Source organism: Streptopelia decaocto, assembly GCF_964273445.1.
Source record: "Streptopelia decaocto genome assembly, chromosome: 1".
Taxonomy (NCBI): domain Eukaryota; kingdom Metazoa; phylum Chordata; class Aves; order Columbiformes; family Columbidae; genus Streptopelia; species Streptopelia decaocto.
In genome coordinates, this window is record NC_138663.1 from 56,863,288 (window position 1) to 56,882,790 (window position 19,503).

The 19,503-nt window shown below is 37.4% G+C and overlaps 1 protein-coding gene across 1 annotated transcript in view; it reads right to left on the bottom strand.

The window, feature by feature from the left end:
- The window catches only part of MYRFL (myelin regulatory factor like), a gene marked incomplete at its 3' end in the record, with an annotated part of 44,052 nt that overhangs the window by 9,394 nt on the left and 15,155 nt on the right, over nt 1–19,503 (bottom strand). The window contains exons 6-19 of the mRNA XM_082073318.1: nt 17,551–17,698; nt 14,170–14,365; nt 13,040–13,116; nt 11,747–11,857; nt 11,083–11,173; nt 9,059–9,259; nt 8,543–8,651; nt 8,033–8,142; nt 4,732–4,895; nt 4,080–4,143; nt 2,793–2,863; nt 1,969–2,040; nt 1,803–1,849; nt 1,497–1,661 (exon numbers count right to left, since the gene is read on the bottom strand). Of these exons, the coding sequence (XP_081929444.1) occupies nt 1,497–1,661; nt 1,803–1,849; nt 1,969–2,040; nt 2,793–2,863; nt 4,080–4,143; nt 4,732–4,895; nt 8,033–8,142; nt 8,543–8,651; nt 9,059–9,259; nt 11,083–11,173; nt 11,747–11,857; nt 13,040–13,116; nt 14,170–14,365; nt 17,551–17,698 (1,626 nt within the window). The remainder of the gene's footprint in view (nt 1–1,496; nt 1,662–1,802; nt 1,850–1,968; nt 2,041–2,792; nt 2,864–4,079; nt 4,144–4,731; nt 4,896–8,032; nt 8,143–8,542; nt 8,652–9,058; nt 9,260–11,082; nt 11,174–11,746; nt 11,858–13,039; nt 13,117–14,169; nt 14,366–17,550; nt 17,699–19,503) is intronic.

Consider the following 19,503-nt stretch of genomic DNA (forward strand, 5'->3'; position numbering starts at 1 on the left):
ATTTAACTGTTAGATTTTGTTCTGAAAACATTTTCCTTTTCATTTCTCTTGGCTGCAGCTACATTAAGCAGTTTATTGGTTTTCCTTCTGTTTGGACCTCACATTGACATTGTTACCTTCTGTCTGGGGATACATTCAGCTTCATTTAACTTGTGCAGATCTGAAATCTTTCAGTAGCTTGTATACTGTGCTGATTTTTCAGTCTTCGATCCACACTTAATGCTATTTGGAGCATAAGACCTTGAGAAGGTAATGCTTTGTGTTTATTCTTATCTTCTCTTCCCACCTAATATCAAAAGCAGCCAGCTGGGGATAGAGAGTTTCCATATTTCAATTTCATCTGTCTACAGCTCCCTCATTTGTAAATGAAATTAATGTCTTTTTAATTAATCAACACTCTTTCAGGCTTCAGAGCAATACAAACCACTTAGGTATGACCTCTCAAAAGCACTGTATTGAACTATATCTGCCACAGGGTTTACTGTATCACTAATGACAAGAATCACAGGGACAATTTCCATGCAGTCATCTGCAGACAATGGCATGTTGCAGCATAAAGAATGGCCAGTGGGTGAATCCCACAGCAACTGTTCATGTGGCACAGGTGTCACAGCAATTGGCAATGCCTGCCCTGATAGATATTTGTACTTCAGAGGCTGAACTGCATTCGTCCCTGGTTTCACCTCAGCTTGTCAACTGTGGTTCATGCAAGAATTGTTCTCAAGGCCAAGAAAGGAAGAATATGAATGCTGAGTTTAGTAACACTAACAGTTGCTTCTGATGACAATGTTAAGGTCTGGGAAAGAGGAATGCAGATTCCAAGAACTTGTGCATACATTTATGTATAAACTCTTTCTTATAAATATCACCAAAGTTGTAAAGAATATACCTACTCATACATTATACTCGTAACATCTGGCAGACAGTATCTGAAAGAAAATTCATTCCAGTAAAAGCAATTGGTTTCATAGAGCTCTGCCTTCAAATAACATTTCTCTACTCAAAACACCTGCCTGAATGAGTAGAGGTTTAATTTTAAGTTTTATGTTTTCTGGCAGTTGAATTTCTGTCTCTGCCCACAGAAAAGATGTAGTATCACCACACTGTGACACCATTAGGTATTTGGGGGTATTTTATATCTGTTAATTCACTTTCACTACCCCTAGTCAACTCCTGGCCAACTGTAGCCAAAGGTTAATTAAAGGGATTAGTGACTTTCTGGTTCGAGTGAAATCATTTACCATGAATGGCCAGGAAGAGTAGAAACACCTGACAAAACATCTTAAGACCCAGAACTCTGAAAAGTAACCAGGCCAGATTTTTCAAAAACATTGACTGCACTGATGATTAGTTACATATCAGGATCTTTTAAATCCTCTGAACTAGGCACTTTTGTTGGAAGCTAATGACCTTTAAAAATTCTTACCCTTTCCCCTGCACTCTTCATACAATCTTTACTCAAATGGTAAATAATAGAAATTAATGTTTCAACTTACGCATCTCCTTTGCATTGTTTTTCTCATAACTTAGAGATTTGACTTTCTGTTCCTGAATTGGACAACAAGAGACCGTGTCACAAGGCAAAATGTCACAGAAATTCACTTCAGGGATAGTGCTGATGGGTTGCGTGCTCTGAGAAATGGTGCTTTCCCCCTGCAAAGCTAAAGGAATAATAAACAAACAAACAAATACATAAATAAAACCATATAATTCTCACTAGTGTTGTGTGTCTATTGGCATTTTATAATAGCAAAGAAATCGAAAGCCTGTTGCATGTATGTAGACCAGCAGAGATACAGTACCTGCTGTAGGGGTGGCAGGCAACAGCATAACAGAGCCTGAGGTAGTGCTGATGGAGAAAAAGGAAAATAATTCATTAAGAAACAGACATCAGTCTTGTGGACCAAAACAGATTGGTCCACAATCTATTAATAATTCTAATTCATAGGCACTAATTTAACTACTTGCCTGTAAATAGGCTGTTTTTCAAAACGTCTGTCATGAATGCTAAGGAGGTATAGGGTCCATATTGTCAGAGCGCTGTGGAAAAGAACTATTTTGTAGATTTACACCTATCTCTTATGTAACATAAGAAGAATAATACCTTGACAGCACCTTGTCCACATGTAGCAATGTAAGAGTTAACTATCTGATCACTTCCCCTTCAGTGGGAAAAATTTTGCCTGAATTTAATGGGTTTTAGGTCAAATACTTGTATACACCTAAATTCAACACAATGTGGTCAGTTATCCATTGTAAACAAAATCACAATACCAGTTCAAAGTAGTCAGTTCGCAGGGAGATTGTAAGCCACAAGTTTTGGGACTGGAAACAGAAAATGGCCATCTCAAAAGCCCAGAGCATAGTTTCCTTTCCAATGCCACGAGTAGGACTTTCAGAGTGACAGGACTGCCCACCACATTGGCAACAAGTCTAGCTTAATTTCACTCTGTACATCAGCAGTTGTAGTTAGGCACAGAGTGATTACACAAAACATGCAGAGTCTCATGAGTCCAGCTTTGGACCTGTAGCACAAGCCCCTGAGATACATTCAAGGTGTGCCATAGATTGTGGCACAGACAGAGATTAGTTATATGTGCACCACACGAGTATCCCACTTTTCTAAAATGAATTAAACTTTACAATATTACCAGGCATATTCACTGTGAGTTTTAACACATTGTGTTCTTTGAGTAGGCAGGGAGAGAAGAAGAAAAAAATTGCAAGTTTCTTTCTCATAAGTAGTAAGGAGAAGGAAGAAACAAGTCAACTTGTTGATAATTAATTGTTACCATAGTGCCATAAGAGTGAGCAAAGCTATTATAGTCACCCGGAAAATCTTCTTCCTGTTTAACAAACAAACCTAGGGGAAAACAAACAAACAAAAAGTTTGGTTAATTTAAGTGGCACATAACTAAGCTGTTACTAGTATATTAAGAAATACTAAAGTTAACCTTGTTTCTTTCAGAGGAACCATACAAATAATCCTTATGTAGAATTCAACATCTAAAGAGAAAAACTTAAGTAATGAAATGCACCTTAAAACTATAAGTCCACTGCACACTGTTGATAGTCTGGGGACAGACACATTCCACAGGAAGAAAGGATGGGTAAAAATATCAGCTTCTTCTCTCCTCCTCTTTCTCTCCTCCCCTTTCTCTCTCTCTCCTCTCCTCTTCCTCTCCTCTCCTCCCCACAATTTTTCATACTCCTGAAGTATTTCAAAATCAATTTATGAACTCAATAAGCAGTGGCCAGAACTAAAAGATGAGAAGCTTTCAGTATACACTCAGATCATGTTAAACCAAGGCTGGTGTGAATACAAAAGAAAGGTACTTCCCAAACAAGTAGGATGATCTTAGTTGATGGAGTGTTTGCTTGTCATTGTGGAATAAGGAACATTTGATCTATTCTTTTTCCTTGCTCTTTGGCAGTGCCAGAAGCAAGGTAGGCAAATGACCGTTGGTTCATCTTAAAGAACTGGACTGGAAGTCTGGGAAGACCATCTTGAAAGAGGTCAATATATTCTCTAACTCATTCCGTCTCTGTGAAAAGGGGTCTCCTCTTTCTATACAAGGATATGGGCAAGAGGAAGTCCTTAAGCAATAGCAATGACAACCTACCCAGGTCTTAACCAACTGAGACAGCTTTATCCAGTACAAAACAGGAGATGCAAACTGCAAATCACAGACAAAGACTCATTCAAATAAGAAAGGTGAAGAATAATTACCACTGTGAAGACTTCCAAACCAAAACAAGCATTTCTGTGTAAGGCTGCAGTGCACCATGTGGGCTCACCTACAGGCTCAACAATTCTCTCCTGTTGAAGTCTCCTCCTTCACACCATTACACAGCATGGATCTAGTCTCACACACACAATGTATAGGCGAGAAGTGGAAGTATCTCACGTGCATTTTCTGTCTCAGTACAGTTAGGTTTTAAGATTCTAGCATTACACTAAATAATATTCTGGCTAAGGAATTTGAGTCTATATTTAGAAACCTGAAAGCTTTCACGGAGATGTCAGCACTTATAAAAACTCTCTCATAGGCGTATTTCATATCTTTAATTTTACTCACCTTGCTGGATTTTAGCGGGACTGATTTTTTTGATGTCAAAAGACTAGTAGCTCGACTATACCTGCTGTAAGAGACAAGATCTCTTTAACATTCAAATACTTCAGCAACTAATAAGTGAAAAAGAGACATTTTCAACAGGGTGTAAATGTCACTTGCTTTTTCAGTTTCAACATTTTAAAAGAAAAAGCAGAAGTATCATGAGATTCATTTTCAAGAGCAAAAGCCTCTGGTTAACTCATTCAGGTGAACACTATTAAATTTGATTTCAAAGAAAACTTGGGGAAATGGTTTAGACATAGGAAGTGACCATCACTGCCACTAAAGCAATAATGAAGATTCTTGCTTGCAGGAGAAGCTCTGCAGATTTCTCTTAGCAGCAATTTCCAAGCTCCAGGGCTGTAACTGGACATAATCTACCGTTGCTTTATGCAACTGAAAGAATTACAAAAATTACTGCAATCTATAGCCATTTCAAATATTTATTTTGTCAGCAAATTAAAAAAAATATATGTGAAATTTACAAATTTTGCTCAACTTAAATTCTGGAAATGATCTGAACTCCTATGTCAAGCAAATTCAATTCTCATTTTTACCACAGAGACCACTTTAGCAATTTCTGTGACAACTGTCAAAGAACATTCCAGACAGGTACCTGGCTTTGCTCTCTTCACTGACTGTTGACTTTAAACTGCTCATCCGTTTCAGCCTGGCCAGTTTCCTATTCCACTGTTCCAATTCTTCTATTCTGACTTCAAGATTGTTCGTTAGTTTACAAAGCTGTTTTACAGCACCAACATTCTCCATAAAGATCTGATCCTGAGAAATGCAAACAATGACAAAAATAAATACAGTATATTCATCAATCAGATGTGACAAACAGTAATGAGTACAGAATTCACCTATGTAAGGATACATTGAATATTTGAAATGCCAACGTTATCACACTGTAGGAGGGATGCACTTACGACTACAAAACTGTTTTGCTAGATTGTAAAAATCGCTTCTGTTCAATTTGCACTAAATTAAAAATGAGGGCTTGCAGAAAAAATTGAATATGCTAAAGGGTTTTTTAGGCCAAGAATTTAAACCATATTTTGCCTTGATATTGCATTGAATTTTAAACCTTAACACTGTCACAACAGGACTCTACTATTTGTTTTGCAGCGCTGGAGCTGAACATAGATTTCAGAAATCCTTAGCAAAATGTAGATACAATCATTTACCTACAGGACTGACTAACTTGTCTCAGACAAGGCAGAGTTGCTGCCAACGTTGTACACACAACGTGAATCACATTGGAATCAGTGAGACAGAGAAAGAGCCAAAGCAGATGTCAAGCTGTGATGGGATGGTATTTTGTTCACCCCTCCAACCTCTCCAGCCTCTTGCAGGAGTCTTGTAAGTTTTAATACCATGATCAGTTCTTCAACTAACACAGTTCAGACACCTTCCTTTTGCTCCTCCTGAATATTTTACCCAGGAAAAGCCTTCTATTCTTCTACCCCTTCTCATCATCTAGGTATCAATCTGCTGCTGGAAAAGCCCTCAGTACAACCTTCCAGGTAACCAGTATTTCATCTATTTCTGAGCCAAAATTGTTTACTTATCCACTGCGGGCACACAGTAACAGCGTACTTTCTTTGCTGTATTTGAAAAAACGGTTTTCTCATACTAACGTACAACCAGACTGATGCCATTAAACCTTGGGTGAAGCTATTACTGCAGTTACTGTTGCTAAGTGTTCTAGTCTAATCAAGTCATGCAGAAGTAAGGCAAAAGCAGAGTTTTGCCTTTCACGTTGTAAATACTACACACCTTTCATTTAAAGGTGAGTGCATTCCAGAAAACCAGACAGTATTTTGTATAAACAAAACCAGAACACAGGTATCAGTGGCGAGCTGCAAACCTCTCTACTGCCAGAAGGCCAACAACCTGTTTAACTAAAAAGGGACTTAAAAATAACCTCCTTTGCCTAGAAATGTGAAATCACTTATGTAGTCACTTGTCCTCATATCAATGATATGTAGCAGCTGCCCTTTCCAGTCTCTTCAAACCATTCATTAATCTCTTCTGGGTGACTTCAACTAGTTGAGAAAATGGCTTATCTGACAAAATGAAGGAATACTTTCTTTGGGGAAAAAAGGACTGATGAGAGTTTTACTGCCTCACTGATGATAAAGTGCTGGGCACAGTGAGGTTGAGAAGAAAGATTCTTGTCCCAAAAAAGCAATTTCCACACAGGTGAGCCATTTCTCGAGAATGTAGCAGAACCTGGTTCAAATGTGTAATGCAACCAACTAATTTTATGGAGTTTGACAATAGGTAACTAACAAAGAGACGCAACCAAATCAGCCAATATCTTGCTTATCTGGAACTAAACTTGGAATATGAAATACTAAAGTTCAAGGCACCATCACCTGCCGAACTGTAAGCAAATATATGAAGTATTGTCCAGTTACTACTCAAGGTGTTGGAGTTGGTAGCTGCAGATATTTAAAATACATGTTCCACATGGGACATCAGATGTCCCAGGAACATGAATTCAATAAACATCTTAAACTTTAGACATAGATATCTCCTGCCCTGTCTCCCCAAAGGTCACAGAATTGACATTCACATGCTCTGCCAAGGGTGTTAGAAGAAAGAGGAGAAAGCACAGGTTGCACTGCAGTGATTTACATAACCAAATTAAAACAATATCAAAGTGTTTGTGAAATTATCTCAGATCTAGCCAGGCAGTCAAGAAAAAGCTAAGCAGTATATAAGCCATTGCTCTAACAACTCGTTTCTGCTTGGGCCACATCTACATCACCCTGCGGGGTGCAGCAGACTTTCTCCATTTGACAGGTAATGTCCCTGGAGCACATCCAGCCAAGTGCCATCCAGAGACCCAGACTACAGAGGAGAAGGAGAACACAATGGGCTCAACCAGCAGTGCTGTGAGGCACTGTTATAAACAGTATTATGTGTGATATTTCAGCAAAGAAAGAGATTTCCATTAGATACTTTTTGTAGCATTTTTTTCCACTAAATCAAAAGCTCAGTTGTCCAACCTAAATTTTATTTCCAGAAAAAAAAATAATGACTACCCCAAAGGAGTTTATGGGGGAGGCTCAAAAATGAAAATGATGCTGCAGCTGCTGAAAAATATAACAGGAAGGGCTAAAGGGCAAAATGAACCTCATGTCACTGTCTAACACCACTGCTCTTCTTTAAGCATCTGCAAATCAGCTACAGGCTGGAACCCTGACCAAATACAGCAAATTTTCTAAAAGTCTCCTTTTCAACAGTACCTATAGAAAATGCTCTTTCCACAGCTGTATTCAAGGTGTCTTATTCATCCTTTCTTTACACGAAATACAGTCTAGCTGATTTAAGCTATTAATTGAACTTATTTGTAGCCTGTCAAAAGAAGACAAGTGAAATGCAATATATTTATAAATATTTTCTCCAAGTTTGGTGGTGTAAACTTGTGTTTTCTATAGGAACTTGTGTTTTTCTATAGAAAAATTTAAAAATGCATTATTGTAATGAATAGAGTAAGGAAGTTTTTATTTAACTATTTGTGCCATAGTTGCTTAATTGATATCTGGAATACTTAATTAACTTCAACATTTAAACACAAAAGAATGTTTTGGACTCACATGTGTTGGACTAATCCTATGAAATTATTATTCACCTTAATTCAGCAAAGTTAGGATTTTTTTCTGGTTTTATTGTATGTTTATTTATTATTCTAATAACATTTTAATGTAAATCCATTTGTCATTAAAAGATTCTGTCATTTACTAACACCTGGTTGTTCAGTGTTTCTCAATTATTTGCCAAACACTATTTTTGTAAACACATGTGCAGGCAGACACCTTTGTATAAAGCATAGTGTGTGTTTATAGCTCCATATACAAAAGGGGCAGTCTAAATACACACCTCCCCTTTCTCTCTCAAGACCGTACCTTGTCAACCATGAGGAAGTTTTCTATTTTTTCTCCATCATCACAGGCAACATCTCCAACTTCTCTAACAGCTTGAGGCAAAAGATCCTTGACTTCCTGGGCTATTATTCCTGTTCACAAGATACAACAAAAACTGAAGTCAGGAAACACAGTGGCATATCATTGACCATTGACCTTTTTTTTCCTCCCCCCCCTATTCCACAGAAAACAAACAGAAACCTTTAGAATTCCTATTTCTCTGCAATAAGAACAAAACTGTTTGTGCTGACAAACTTCATGTTCGTTAAACCTCTAGAAAAAATTACCCATCTCTAAAAAACGAAACAGAAATTGGAAAATTACCAGAAATACTTAATTTTGGCATTTTTATATCACAAGAGAAACACAGCAATGTGTGGAATTGTAGTACCCTAAGAAATGAAGATGAAATAGCATGCTGTTAAAAGGCACTATGGCACAGTGAGCAACAGTGGAAGTAAATGAAAAATAGGGACAGAGCTGACTGAATACCTGTTTCATGGGTGTTTTTTATTCCCATAACAGATGCAAATTCAGGCTTGTAGTCATACTCCACCAGCCTCATTTGTGTTATTCTCCTCAACTGCTCATTCGTATCGACCTAGTTGGACAAATATCAAGATTCACATGTTGAAACAGTAAGAATGTCACGGCATCTAGGACTACGCTGAGATAGCAACAAGCCTGACATGGCCACGTGGCCAGTCTTCACAATGATAAATAGAGGTGATCTTTCCATTCCCCCTTAGCAGAGTGCTATTTGTATTTGTATTGCCAGCTACCCTTCAGTCTGTTATCTCCCATTTACACAGATATCCCCAGTTTCTACACTCAGCTTCTTCCGGTGTCTGTAGGTGATGGCTCTATGGAACACAGCAGTACACCCCATTTCTTTAGGCCACATTTCAGCACACCCAGGGTAAAGAAGCTGCTTCACTTGTCAGAACAATAATCCACACGTGTGCTGTGGTGCAAACATAAATGCCCTAAATACTCCACAGCCCTCACCTCCCGGATATTCTGTTTTGCTCGGCTGTCAGATGGATGCATGACTCTGCCCATAACTTTTGCATTTCCACAGACAACCAGTGCTTCATCTGGTGCATCTGTGTTAATTCCTACTCGACCATGATAGACTGTCGTCTCTGGAACATGTCCTCGCTGCCACAGTACATCACTGTCATTCTCAAACTGCCCTGGGTTAGATGCCTAGAAGAAAAAAAAACTTTAAAGATATAGTATAGCATGGGTGCACTATTGCTTATTCCGAAATGAAATTATGAATCTTTGACACTTAAATTGTATTCGAGAGCTTTCCTGATGCACCAACAGAAAAAACAACAGGGCAGAGTCACTTCTAAGTATTGCTGCTTACACTGCATTGGCCTCATTGCCTTTTCCCTTGAATTCTACTTCACTATCACCTTAAGCTAAATTTTCAGTGTCCAGAGCTTTTCAAATTTTAACTTTGACATTATGCCACATAACCATTCTTTATGTAGCAGCAAATTTTAGCTGAGGCTGGAAATCAGAAAAGAGCAAACAAGGCAGAGATTAAACGTATGTGGTTCATAAATTCCTCTGTAATGTTTTGAATTAACCCATATTATCAATTTCATGCCAAGGAAACAGGGTCTTTCAAAGAACACAAAACTAGAGAGTGTGTAGAATTAGAAAAGGTATTTCATTTCAATAATTAATCTTGGCTTGTTTGGGTTAAAAAAACAAAACAAAACAAGAAAACCCCAAACTTTTAAAGAAACCAGGGTTTTACAAGGTTTGGTCACCTGCAAGGCAAGGTGCTGTGTATTTGTCACTGTCACAATTAGAGAATGATCTGATATGCCTGACAACCACTACTCAGCTGGCAGTTTTGTTATGTGATATGCGGGTGAATAAAGGGCCAGAACATGAGTTGCTGTCTCTCATGGTGCATTTACACAACTTTGACACTGCTGTACCCTGACACTAAAGCCCTGTCAGATATCTGGAAAATTACTTTTATTTCTTTCCAGCTTTTCTGTTGATATTTTCACTACTTCAAACCACAGCCTCTTCATCCTTCTGCTTTTCTGCCTTCTATTTTCATTGTCTGGAATAGCGGTCAGGTTTGCAAAATCTCATTCCCTCGATTCCTATTAAAAAATTGCCTCACACATTAGAGGAGCTCTCTTCATTGAAATTTAAAAGAATCTAAAATTAAAATGGTAGAAAAATGTAGATTTCTAAATCTCCCATAAAAATGTATCTCATATAAGTTAACAATAATCAAAGGATGAGTCAAACGTGAAAATTCAACAGCTTTCCCAAATTAGTAAAGAGATTATATTTGTAACACTGCTACATGCAGAAATAGAAATCCAGGCAAAAGCAGTATTGTGAAAATTAATGGATAAAAGAAGAAAATAACTAAAATATGCAGGGATGATACAAACATAACGCATCAATGTCCTGAAACAGAACAAGCCACAACAACAGCCAGGATGATAAAACTTCTCAGCAGGGCGGAAGAGTACTGAACTCCAAATATCGCTTTCAAAGCCCTTTCACAGCTCCACCCAGAAAGGAGCTCTCAGCCATATTGCCCTGCAAAACCTTAACTGCAGGAACAGGGTTTACGGCACAAGAGGACACAAAGTTATGTTCCAGACAAAAAAGAAGCCAGGACTGAAACCGCCTGAAAGCCCTCACCTTCCTTTGGTAGTCCACACACACTGGGGATCTGCGCTTTTGCTCTCTCCAAACCCTAATGCTAAGCCAGGCTGTAATCATAAGCCTATGCAGATGATGTGCCACCAAAAAGGACTCTAAGAATAGCCTGCAAAAAATTATGCTGGAACTAAAAGCTTTTGATAGTCCTGATAATTAAAGGATAACAACATACTCATACAATACACAACTATATTTGTTTTTCCTCAAGCTTTTTGATTCAATGGTAATTTTTATGCTCAAGCATCACTTCTGCATAGTCTCCCATGAATATCAAAACAGTAAATATATTTCACATGAAAGAAATATAAATTTCTACCTACCCTCACAATGATCTTTTCAGAGACATTTGCAGTCAGTAGGTAGAATTGGTCCTGAGAGACAGCATACAGTCCAACTACCAGCATGAAGTATCTAATTTGAAATCGATTTAACAAGACAATAACTGAAATAATGTCTTCTCACAGAAGAAAAAAAAATATTTTTTTTTAACTGCAACTACTTGTACATAAAAATATACCCAGAACATTTTAAAAATATATTTATGTTACAATGTGAAAGACAAAAGATTTCGTCACTCTCAAACAATATGTTCTTTCAGTCACCACCATCCCTGAAAATGAATGCAGATTACAGTAATTTTGACAAATTTAAGTAATGAAGACTGAGAGATGAAGACCATCCCTTCCCCAGCAGAAACTATCATTATTTGGCTTTTTAGCTTCCTGGTTTCATCAGCCAACATTCTGGCTATGACTTCCAGAAACAGTCTCTAACCAGGAGGATGAGATATTTTTGTTTATTCTTATATCATTCTGTGACTCTAGAAGAGAGGTCTTTAAGCAGATATCAAGTATCACAGAATTTGAAATTTAAAAAAACACAGAATTTGGCAATGCTGAGATTTTTCACTAACATCAGCTCCATTGTAAAGCAGACCTTCTCTTTTACAGTTCACACACATAGGCCAACTAGGTACCACAATACCTCTGGTCAGGATTAGGTTTCCCCTTTTTTCTCATATTGTTTGCTGTTGTTTCACTGAAATGCAACCTTCCCAGTGTTACTTTAGTTATCTGGTCCCCTGGCAGGTCAACTCTAAAACAGAAAAGGGAACAAGATCAGGGAAACAAGCATTTGGAGATCTACCTGGCTCAAGACAGATTTCCTCAAACTCGTTAAAACAGTTCTGAGAAAAACTGACAAATGGAAAAACAGCAGAACCCCAGTAAAAATGCAGTAACCCTGGTTTATAAAAATGTACAAGAAAAGCAGTAACTACATCAAGGAGATAAACAAAGAGGATACAGCATCAGCAGTGGGAAACTGTTGTTAGTCATAGGAGTCTTGTTTGTATACATTCTTAAACATAATAAAACTGTATGTGTTCCATATGATGGGTATATGTTGCTTGCCAAGGGTAACATTGCTAATTATTGGATCTGAATTTCCACATCAGAATAAATAAATTTCACTACTTGTCCTATTTTTGACGTGCACATAATTCATATGTCTGGAAGTACAAAATATACACCTAGATCTCAAATACATAGTGGCACTGCTCCTGTTAGTGATAAATAATATGAATAAAGAGTTTGCATGGAGAAAATAACAGTCCACCAACTGCATTCTCATCTGGTATAAATGAAAGCTACACCGTTATCACCCACAAAACAATTCAAACTCAGAATTTATTCTTCAGTACGCAAAAGGAAGAAAAGTGCCATGATAGGCATAATTTAGTGAAAATTGAACTTGACACTGTCTATCTTTTGTTTGGTTTAAGTCTTATTTAATTATTTATAGAGAACACGGCAGCTCCAACAGAAGACATTTATGCCTGAAGAACAAACATAGATGCTGCCAGGGAGTTAAGCTGCAGAGAGTTCCAGGGAAAAGCTGCACGGATGTTTCTCTCCCTTAAAACCACTGCAAATATGTCTCATGGCCATGTAGAAAAGGAACATTACTGACATTTCTGAAGATGGGAAATGCATCTGCCATACAGTTCTAGACACCATACAACAGTCTTGCTAGCTAAATCTAAATATTTTGGATAGGCATAACTCACATTTCTAAAGCTGACAAATTTTTTCCTTAATGGAGGGACACTATGTATATATTACTATTATAATTCTGTGTGCACACCCAGAATAGAATTTGGATAAAGATTAGAAGACTGGCTTAGACCTACTCTAAGTTTCCAAGAAAACAACTACTTCACATTTCCAACCAATCAAGTATTGAAAGAAAATGGAATAAACTTCTCAAAATACTTACTTAACAGGATGGAAAGTTTTTTTGCTTCGATCTGACTGAGACTGTTCAATAGCAATTGTTTGATTTGGAGTTTCCACCTATAAAGAAAAAAGAGTTTTCAAAACTAACAAGAATATTAGGTTTTCAAAGAGATAAAATTTGCAATAGACATGAATAGGCAAGTTGTTCCTTTAACAGTGAAATCTCTCTCATTTCTCATGGAACTGTAGAAAAAGTAATATGAGAAGTGACTCCTGATCAACTGACACCTGAGACTGTTGTGTCTAGCTGGTCTGAAGCCCTTGTGGACATAGTTTGAATGAAAAAAAAAAAAGAGTCATGCATTAATTTACAAAAGAAAAATTGCTTTCTGAATCTAGACTGTTATTGGCTCACTCTATCCCAAAGCATAAACACAGATATTTAACACGAGATTATAACCTAAGCAAGGTAGTTCCATATGTTATTGTAATGTAAATTCCTATAACTTTCTTGAATGGTACCAAGCAGCACTTTGCTTCAGATGGAAACAGATGACAGTAATATTCATTAATTTCTTCTGTATTAGAACGCAGTAAGCAAAACTGGCAGTAACTGCCTTGTAAAAGAACTATATCACTGAATTTTGGTAGCAAGTAAAAAGCCTGGTAAAATCTTTCAGAAAGATTAAAATTTCCTACTATTTCTCTATATGTGAGTTTGTAGACCCACATTGGCTGGGAATAATTTGGTTCTTAAAATGAAAATGGAAAGCCTAGCAAGAAGAAACAGAGAAATTGTGTTGATTTTCCTTTGTTTTGTGAATCTTTTTGTCCAATGGCTAAACTGGCCACCTGCACACCAGCCGACACCCCTGCACTGCCCAGAGGGAACAAAATTTCAGCCAAAGAGAGGGAAGTCAGTGAAACTATGGCAAACAGGCAAACATGACATCTTTCAGCATATATCAGCACAAGCATCCATAAAACATGGGGGGGCTTTTTGCAAGAGTTCCCCACAGAAGTTACTAGGAACTTCAAAGAGTTCTCTTTTGTCAGTTCTTGGTCAAAAATTACTAAGAAAATAGTTCATTTCAATTATTTACCCTCTTCTATAGAAAATTACATACTAACTTATTAAAAGTAATAAGTACAAAGAAGATAAATACTTGCCTTTATTCCAAAAGCTTTCAAGTAAAACTTTTCTATTAGTTTTCCCCCCAGCTGAGTGTTTATATATTTTGGATGTCCAGTGACTCTAATATGGACTGTGATTTGGAAATGATTCTTCTTCTGGCACACAAAGGCATCATCTGTTGTTGAAAAATTAAATCCTTTATCTGTGACAATGTGACATCCTATAGTGGGTCTACAAAAACAAGAAGGAAGAATAGCAACTTTAACTACAGGGATATTCAAATGACATCTTCAAATCCTATTTTTTATGTGGTCTGGAAATTGATCTGATTTTTACTGTCAAAACGGGAGCTGAAATACATTTTTACAATCACTAATTCTACTGGTATTTTCTTCTTAGCCTCTTAGAAGTGTAAAAATGAAAATGCATATAAAGCGTACTCTAATTCTAGACTGACACATGAAGAGTTTGAAAACCAGAGGTGGGGAAGCTCACAGAGTCCTCGCTTACAAATCCGTACACAAGAATTCCGTGCACCCAAAATCACAACCAAACCTTTTAGTGTATCCAAGCATTCGTTATAACATCACTATGAACAACAGAGCTGAACGAGCGCTGCAGACAACAACGTGCTAATGAGCCAGCCAGACTCCCTGGTTCGGTCCCCAATTCCCACACCAAGTGCCTCTGCAGAAGCTGATGGGATTCAACTAAGGCTTTACTCAAACTCAAAGAAAAGCTGTCGATACTGATGCTCTAGCTAGATGACTAAGAATTTCTGATTTATAATATAATGTTGTCCATCCTTCCCCAACTAAGGAAACCCCACTCTGTTTATTCAAAGGGCTAATTTGTCACCCAGACAAAATGGGTATTCTGTCCTTACAATTCACAGCAAACAAGGAAAGGTATCAAAAGGTTTTTCTAAAACACCCAATGAACTGTCCATCCCAACGATGTTTCAAGTCCTCTGATTTAAGTGATGGATAATTCTGAAATAATAGGACTGCATGGCAAGATTCTCTTATATGGGCATTGGCTTTTCTTACTAATGAAAGTCTGATGATGTTGATCTCTTCTGATGCTACTGAGAACCTCCTTAACACAACTACTGAAGATGGCTCTTCAGAACTCATCCATTCATTTGCACATTATTAGTTGGAAAAATCAAAATGTACAGACTTTACAAGAAACATATACACTTTACTATCTTTTTAGAAATTATGAACAAAAGGCCCCTTTCAAACCATCACTGATTATCTGACACAGGGAATGAAGAGAAAACTACTTCGCAACTACTAAGTCATAGGTTAATCCATATTTAAAATGATAATGAAGTGTCTGCCATATCCTCAAACCATCATAATTAAAGAAGAAAACTTTTTCAGTTTCTTCCTACAACTGTCAATTATTTTTATTTATGTAGGAAGTGTATGTATTTCATAGTAGGGAGAGGAGTCATTTTTCAGATTTAGCTGTGAAGCAAGTTCCTTAGCTGACATTCTTAAAGCAATTTCAGAGTATTTGCTAACAGGCTGGCAAGCAGATTGGGAAGCAAAAGTACAAATTCTGATTTCTCCAAGTTGAATTGTTTGGAACAATGACTCCCAAAGAGGAATTGCATGTTTATAATTTTCTGAGTATGCTGTTTACAGTAATTAAAAGCAAATACATATTTTCATTTGCTTGCACAAAGAATGGTCAGTTTTTACCAAACAGTACAGTAAATCTTGGAAGAACATTTAGGTAGCAAAGGATATCCTTGTCACACAAGCATCCCTACTAGAAATACACTTACAATTCCTCTTTCTGTTCAAAATTTGAGTCTTCGGACAACATTTGGAATAGAGTCCCACCAATCACTATAGTAATGGAGCAAGGGACTAAGAAAGTACCAGCAGACACAATGCAGGGCATAATTAATGGTAGAGCAACATTTTCTAATGAATCTACCTCACCTAACAGCATTTTATTGTGAAAATGAAATAATCAAAAGGTTAAAATAATGGATTAATAAAATGGAAAATCATAATTAACCTGAGAAATACCCTTAAAGTGGGCACAGCAGTTTCAAGGTACAGGACCAATCCATCCCCACTGAGCACTGATAAGTTCATGACTCTTTTGAGTCTAACAGAATACAGGATCCCTGCTCAGAAAATCTGTGTACTCTGCCATAATTAAAGGGCATCTTGGAACAAAGGCACTGCCATTGGCCTCACTTACAACTAGCACTGACTTCCTCTGCAAATAATATCTCAATCCCCTTCCACAGTAATGGTAATGGTACACGGTATTTGGATGCTTATATTTGGATACTTTAATGCTCAGCATAACATTGTCTTTGTTGACACAAGCCACCAAGAAACGTGAGTCTGGAACTTGAATTTTAAATGTACGGGAACCAACAAGTAATTGGGTAGCAGCAGGAGCGCAATCTCTTGCTGTCAACTCACAGCTCTCATGTAGTTGTTGACTGAACGTGTAACAGGAGTCAGAAGCCACTTCTATTTGGACTGACAATTCACATCACAAACACAGCTGATGGTTTCTTGGCCCATCCAGCTTCCAAGGAATAATTGGGTATGGACACTAAGCTGTCTGCTCTCTTGCCATGTCCACACCTTAGGAGAAAGGTTGTGTGGGACGTAGTAAGATGCATATTGCCCCTGTCACTGTGCACAATCAGGGAACGTCAGTGTCCAACAATGACACTGATACACTCCAAACTCCCAGGAATGCTCTTAGCAGGTTGGGCTAGAGGAAAATTAAAGTTTACTACGCTATTTAAGTCTTGTGGAGACAGTGACAAATTGTTTGCACCAATCCTGGCAAACTGATCAGGTACTGTAGAAGATACATCTTTAAAAGGGCTCATTCACTAAATACTAGAATGGAGAAAACCAGGGATGTAAAGGTATGGCCTTTCCCAGATCATGTGGGCAAAAAAATTATGTACAGTTCTCATTTATGCAGGAAAATTATAAATCTTTGACTAAACAGCTGCACGTCATACATATATGTCTATAGTTATTAAGACTTAGGTTATATGAGTCTAGAAGGTATCTTCTATTTCCATTTTTCTTTATTGTTTTAGGCCATTAGAGGGAAAGGTGCCATATACTCAGCAATTACTTGCCCCAATGTTCTTGGCAAGAAATAACTGGTATTTTAAGTTAAACTCATTTTTTCTTTGCCCCTAAATCCCTGAAAGGAAATCAGAAAACTTGTCATGAATTTCAAGCAGTGTTTAAAGTTCTGCTTATCTGATGCCTCTGCCTGCTATACCTCCTTCTCCATCCTCATTTTCAGTAAGAATAAGGGATGCCCAATGTATAATTTATTCCCACAAAAGTATATTAGCAGCAAAAACACCCCAAGAAACCACTTTTCCAAGTGCAAACATCAGTGCTTACAGTTTTTCATAATTAGAGTTAAATAAGCTGTTCCACTGAGACGTTTGATAAGGTTGCCATGTTAGAGCTTGACAGCATTTTTCCAAAGCTGCATTCTGTCCATCACTGTCATATTCTTGCACTTCAGCAGCACAGTCCTTAGCGGTTGCTGTAGAGAGATAGTAACAATTCAGTTATTACTTCTGCGAATAGCCAAAAATCTTGCATAAGCGTATTTATAAATATATTTACATATATACATACAGATAAAGCACGAATATATTGCATATATATTTAAACCTGATTGTCCTTTACAGTTATTCCAAAAGATAGTGTTATATTCCCTTGCTCTAGAAAACAAACCTTTCCGCTTTCCTGATTTGCAAAATATTACACAAGAAGCACTTCCTATTTTTATTTTCTCCAAAAGGATGGATAGTTTCCTTCTGGGAAAAAAAAAAAAAGAAGAATGGAAAGCAAAGCATTTTACAGTAAATTCGCAACACTGCAAGAAGCAACTAAGCAAAATAATTACATACATTTCCCATTCTCTCTACTACAGGTTTAAACTGAATATACTCTAACTCAGTGCAACAGGTACTTAATTCCAGAGCAGGAGGCACAGTTTTCCAATAGCAAGCACATCCACCACTGCTTTAGTTGATGGGTTACATTACAGCACTCTGAGATAGACTGGGTCAGCCATAATTCTCTGAAATATTAAACATTTTATGAAAATGGATGAGAATATGATAAGAGAGACAGATAAGAGAGTGCAGTAAGGACAGCAGAAAATATATCATTGAGAGTACAAGCTGTGTCCACAGCCAGTGGCAGCACCGTAAGACAGAGGCAACAGAATCACTTCAGATCCAAGCTTCATTTGCAATTCCCCACTTCTGACACACAGCAGAGTGAAAATATTCATAAATAAATAAAATTGACACAGTAAAGAATTTCACACCTCTTTTCTAAATGATCCCCATGCCACTTTTACCAATAGCTGTGCTCCTTTTTCAATTTTCAATAGCACGTGTGCCAGTGAGATTTTAATAACAATGACTCCCAAGGAAAGCATATTTCAAAGCTGTGTCTTTAAGTATTAAAAAGAGCAATAGCAATTTAAGATATATAAATGTCTGCTCATCTTCTCTTTCCAGCAGTGGTAGAATTAGAGGACTAGTCACAACAAGCAACACTGATCAAATAAAAGATACGAAAGGATAAATAGCCTACAAAACCCAGTTGCTAATCATTAAAAGTGTCCCAAAAGATTGATTTAATGCTTAAAAATAACTTACTCTGAAGACATAACAAGCTACTCTCAGATTTTCCACTAACAGACAAGGGTGAAATTCTTCAAATTTGTTCATTACAAATTGTTCATTCACAGAGACCCTCACGCTTCACAGAAGCTGATCCATTTCTGTAGACGCCTGATAAGCCTTTTTGTATCAATTCGTATAAGCTTAGCATTTTTTATCTCGATAGAGAAATGAACCAAATTAATTTGGGGAAGGGGTGGGGAGGAACACACAGCTTTTACCAAGCTTGACCATGGACACACTTAAGAGAAAAAAAACGACATGAAGTTGAGACAATAAAGAGAAACTGCAATCTGTTTGCTCATCCACCACGTTAATCCCCTGTTCAGCTGACCCAAGATGGTTTCTTTGCCCAGTCAATTTAGCGCTAAGCAAAGTCAGCAGAGTGTGGTATCATCTGTGCACTGCAGGCTCACCCGTGGAGAAAGGCAGAATATTTTGCCCGGAGTCCACAAGAAACATGAAACTCTAACACTTCTTCTCTCTTCATCAAATATAAATAGGTCCTGGCATCCAAAAACACTGAAAAGGTAAATTCCTCCAAACCTGGCAGTGGAGTACAGACTGTTAATACTGCTACCTTTTCAGAGCCAGGAGAAGCTGTGCTCTTAAAATATTTACTCGTCTACAGCATGAAACATTAAATTTC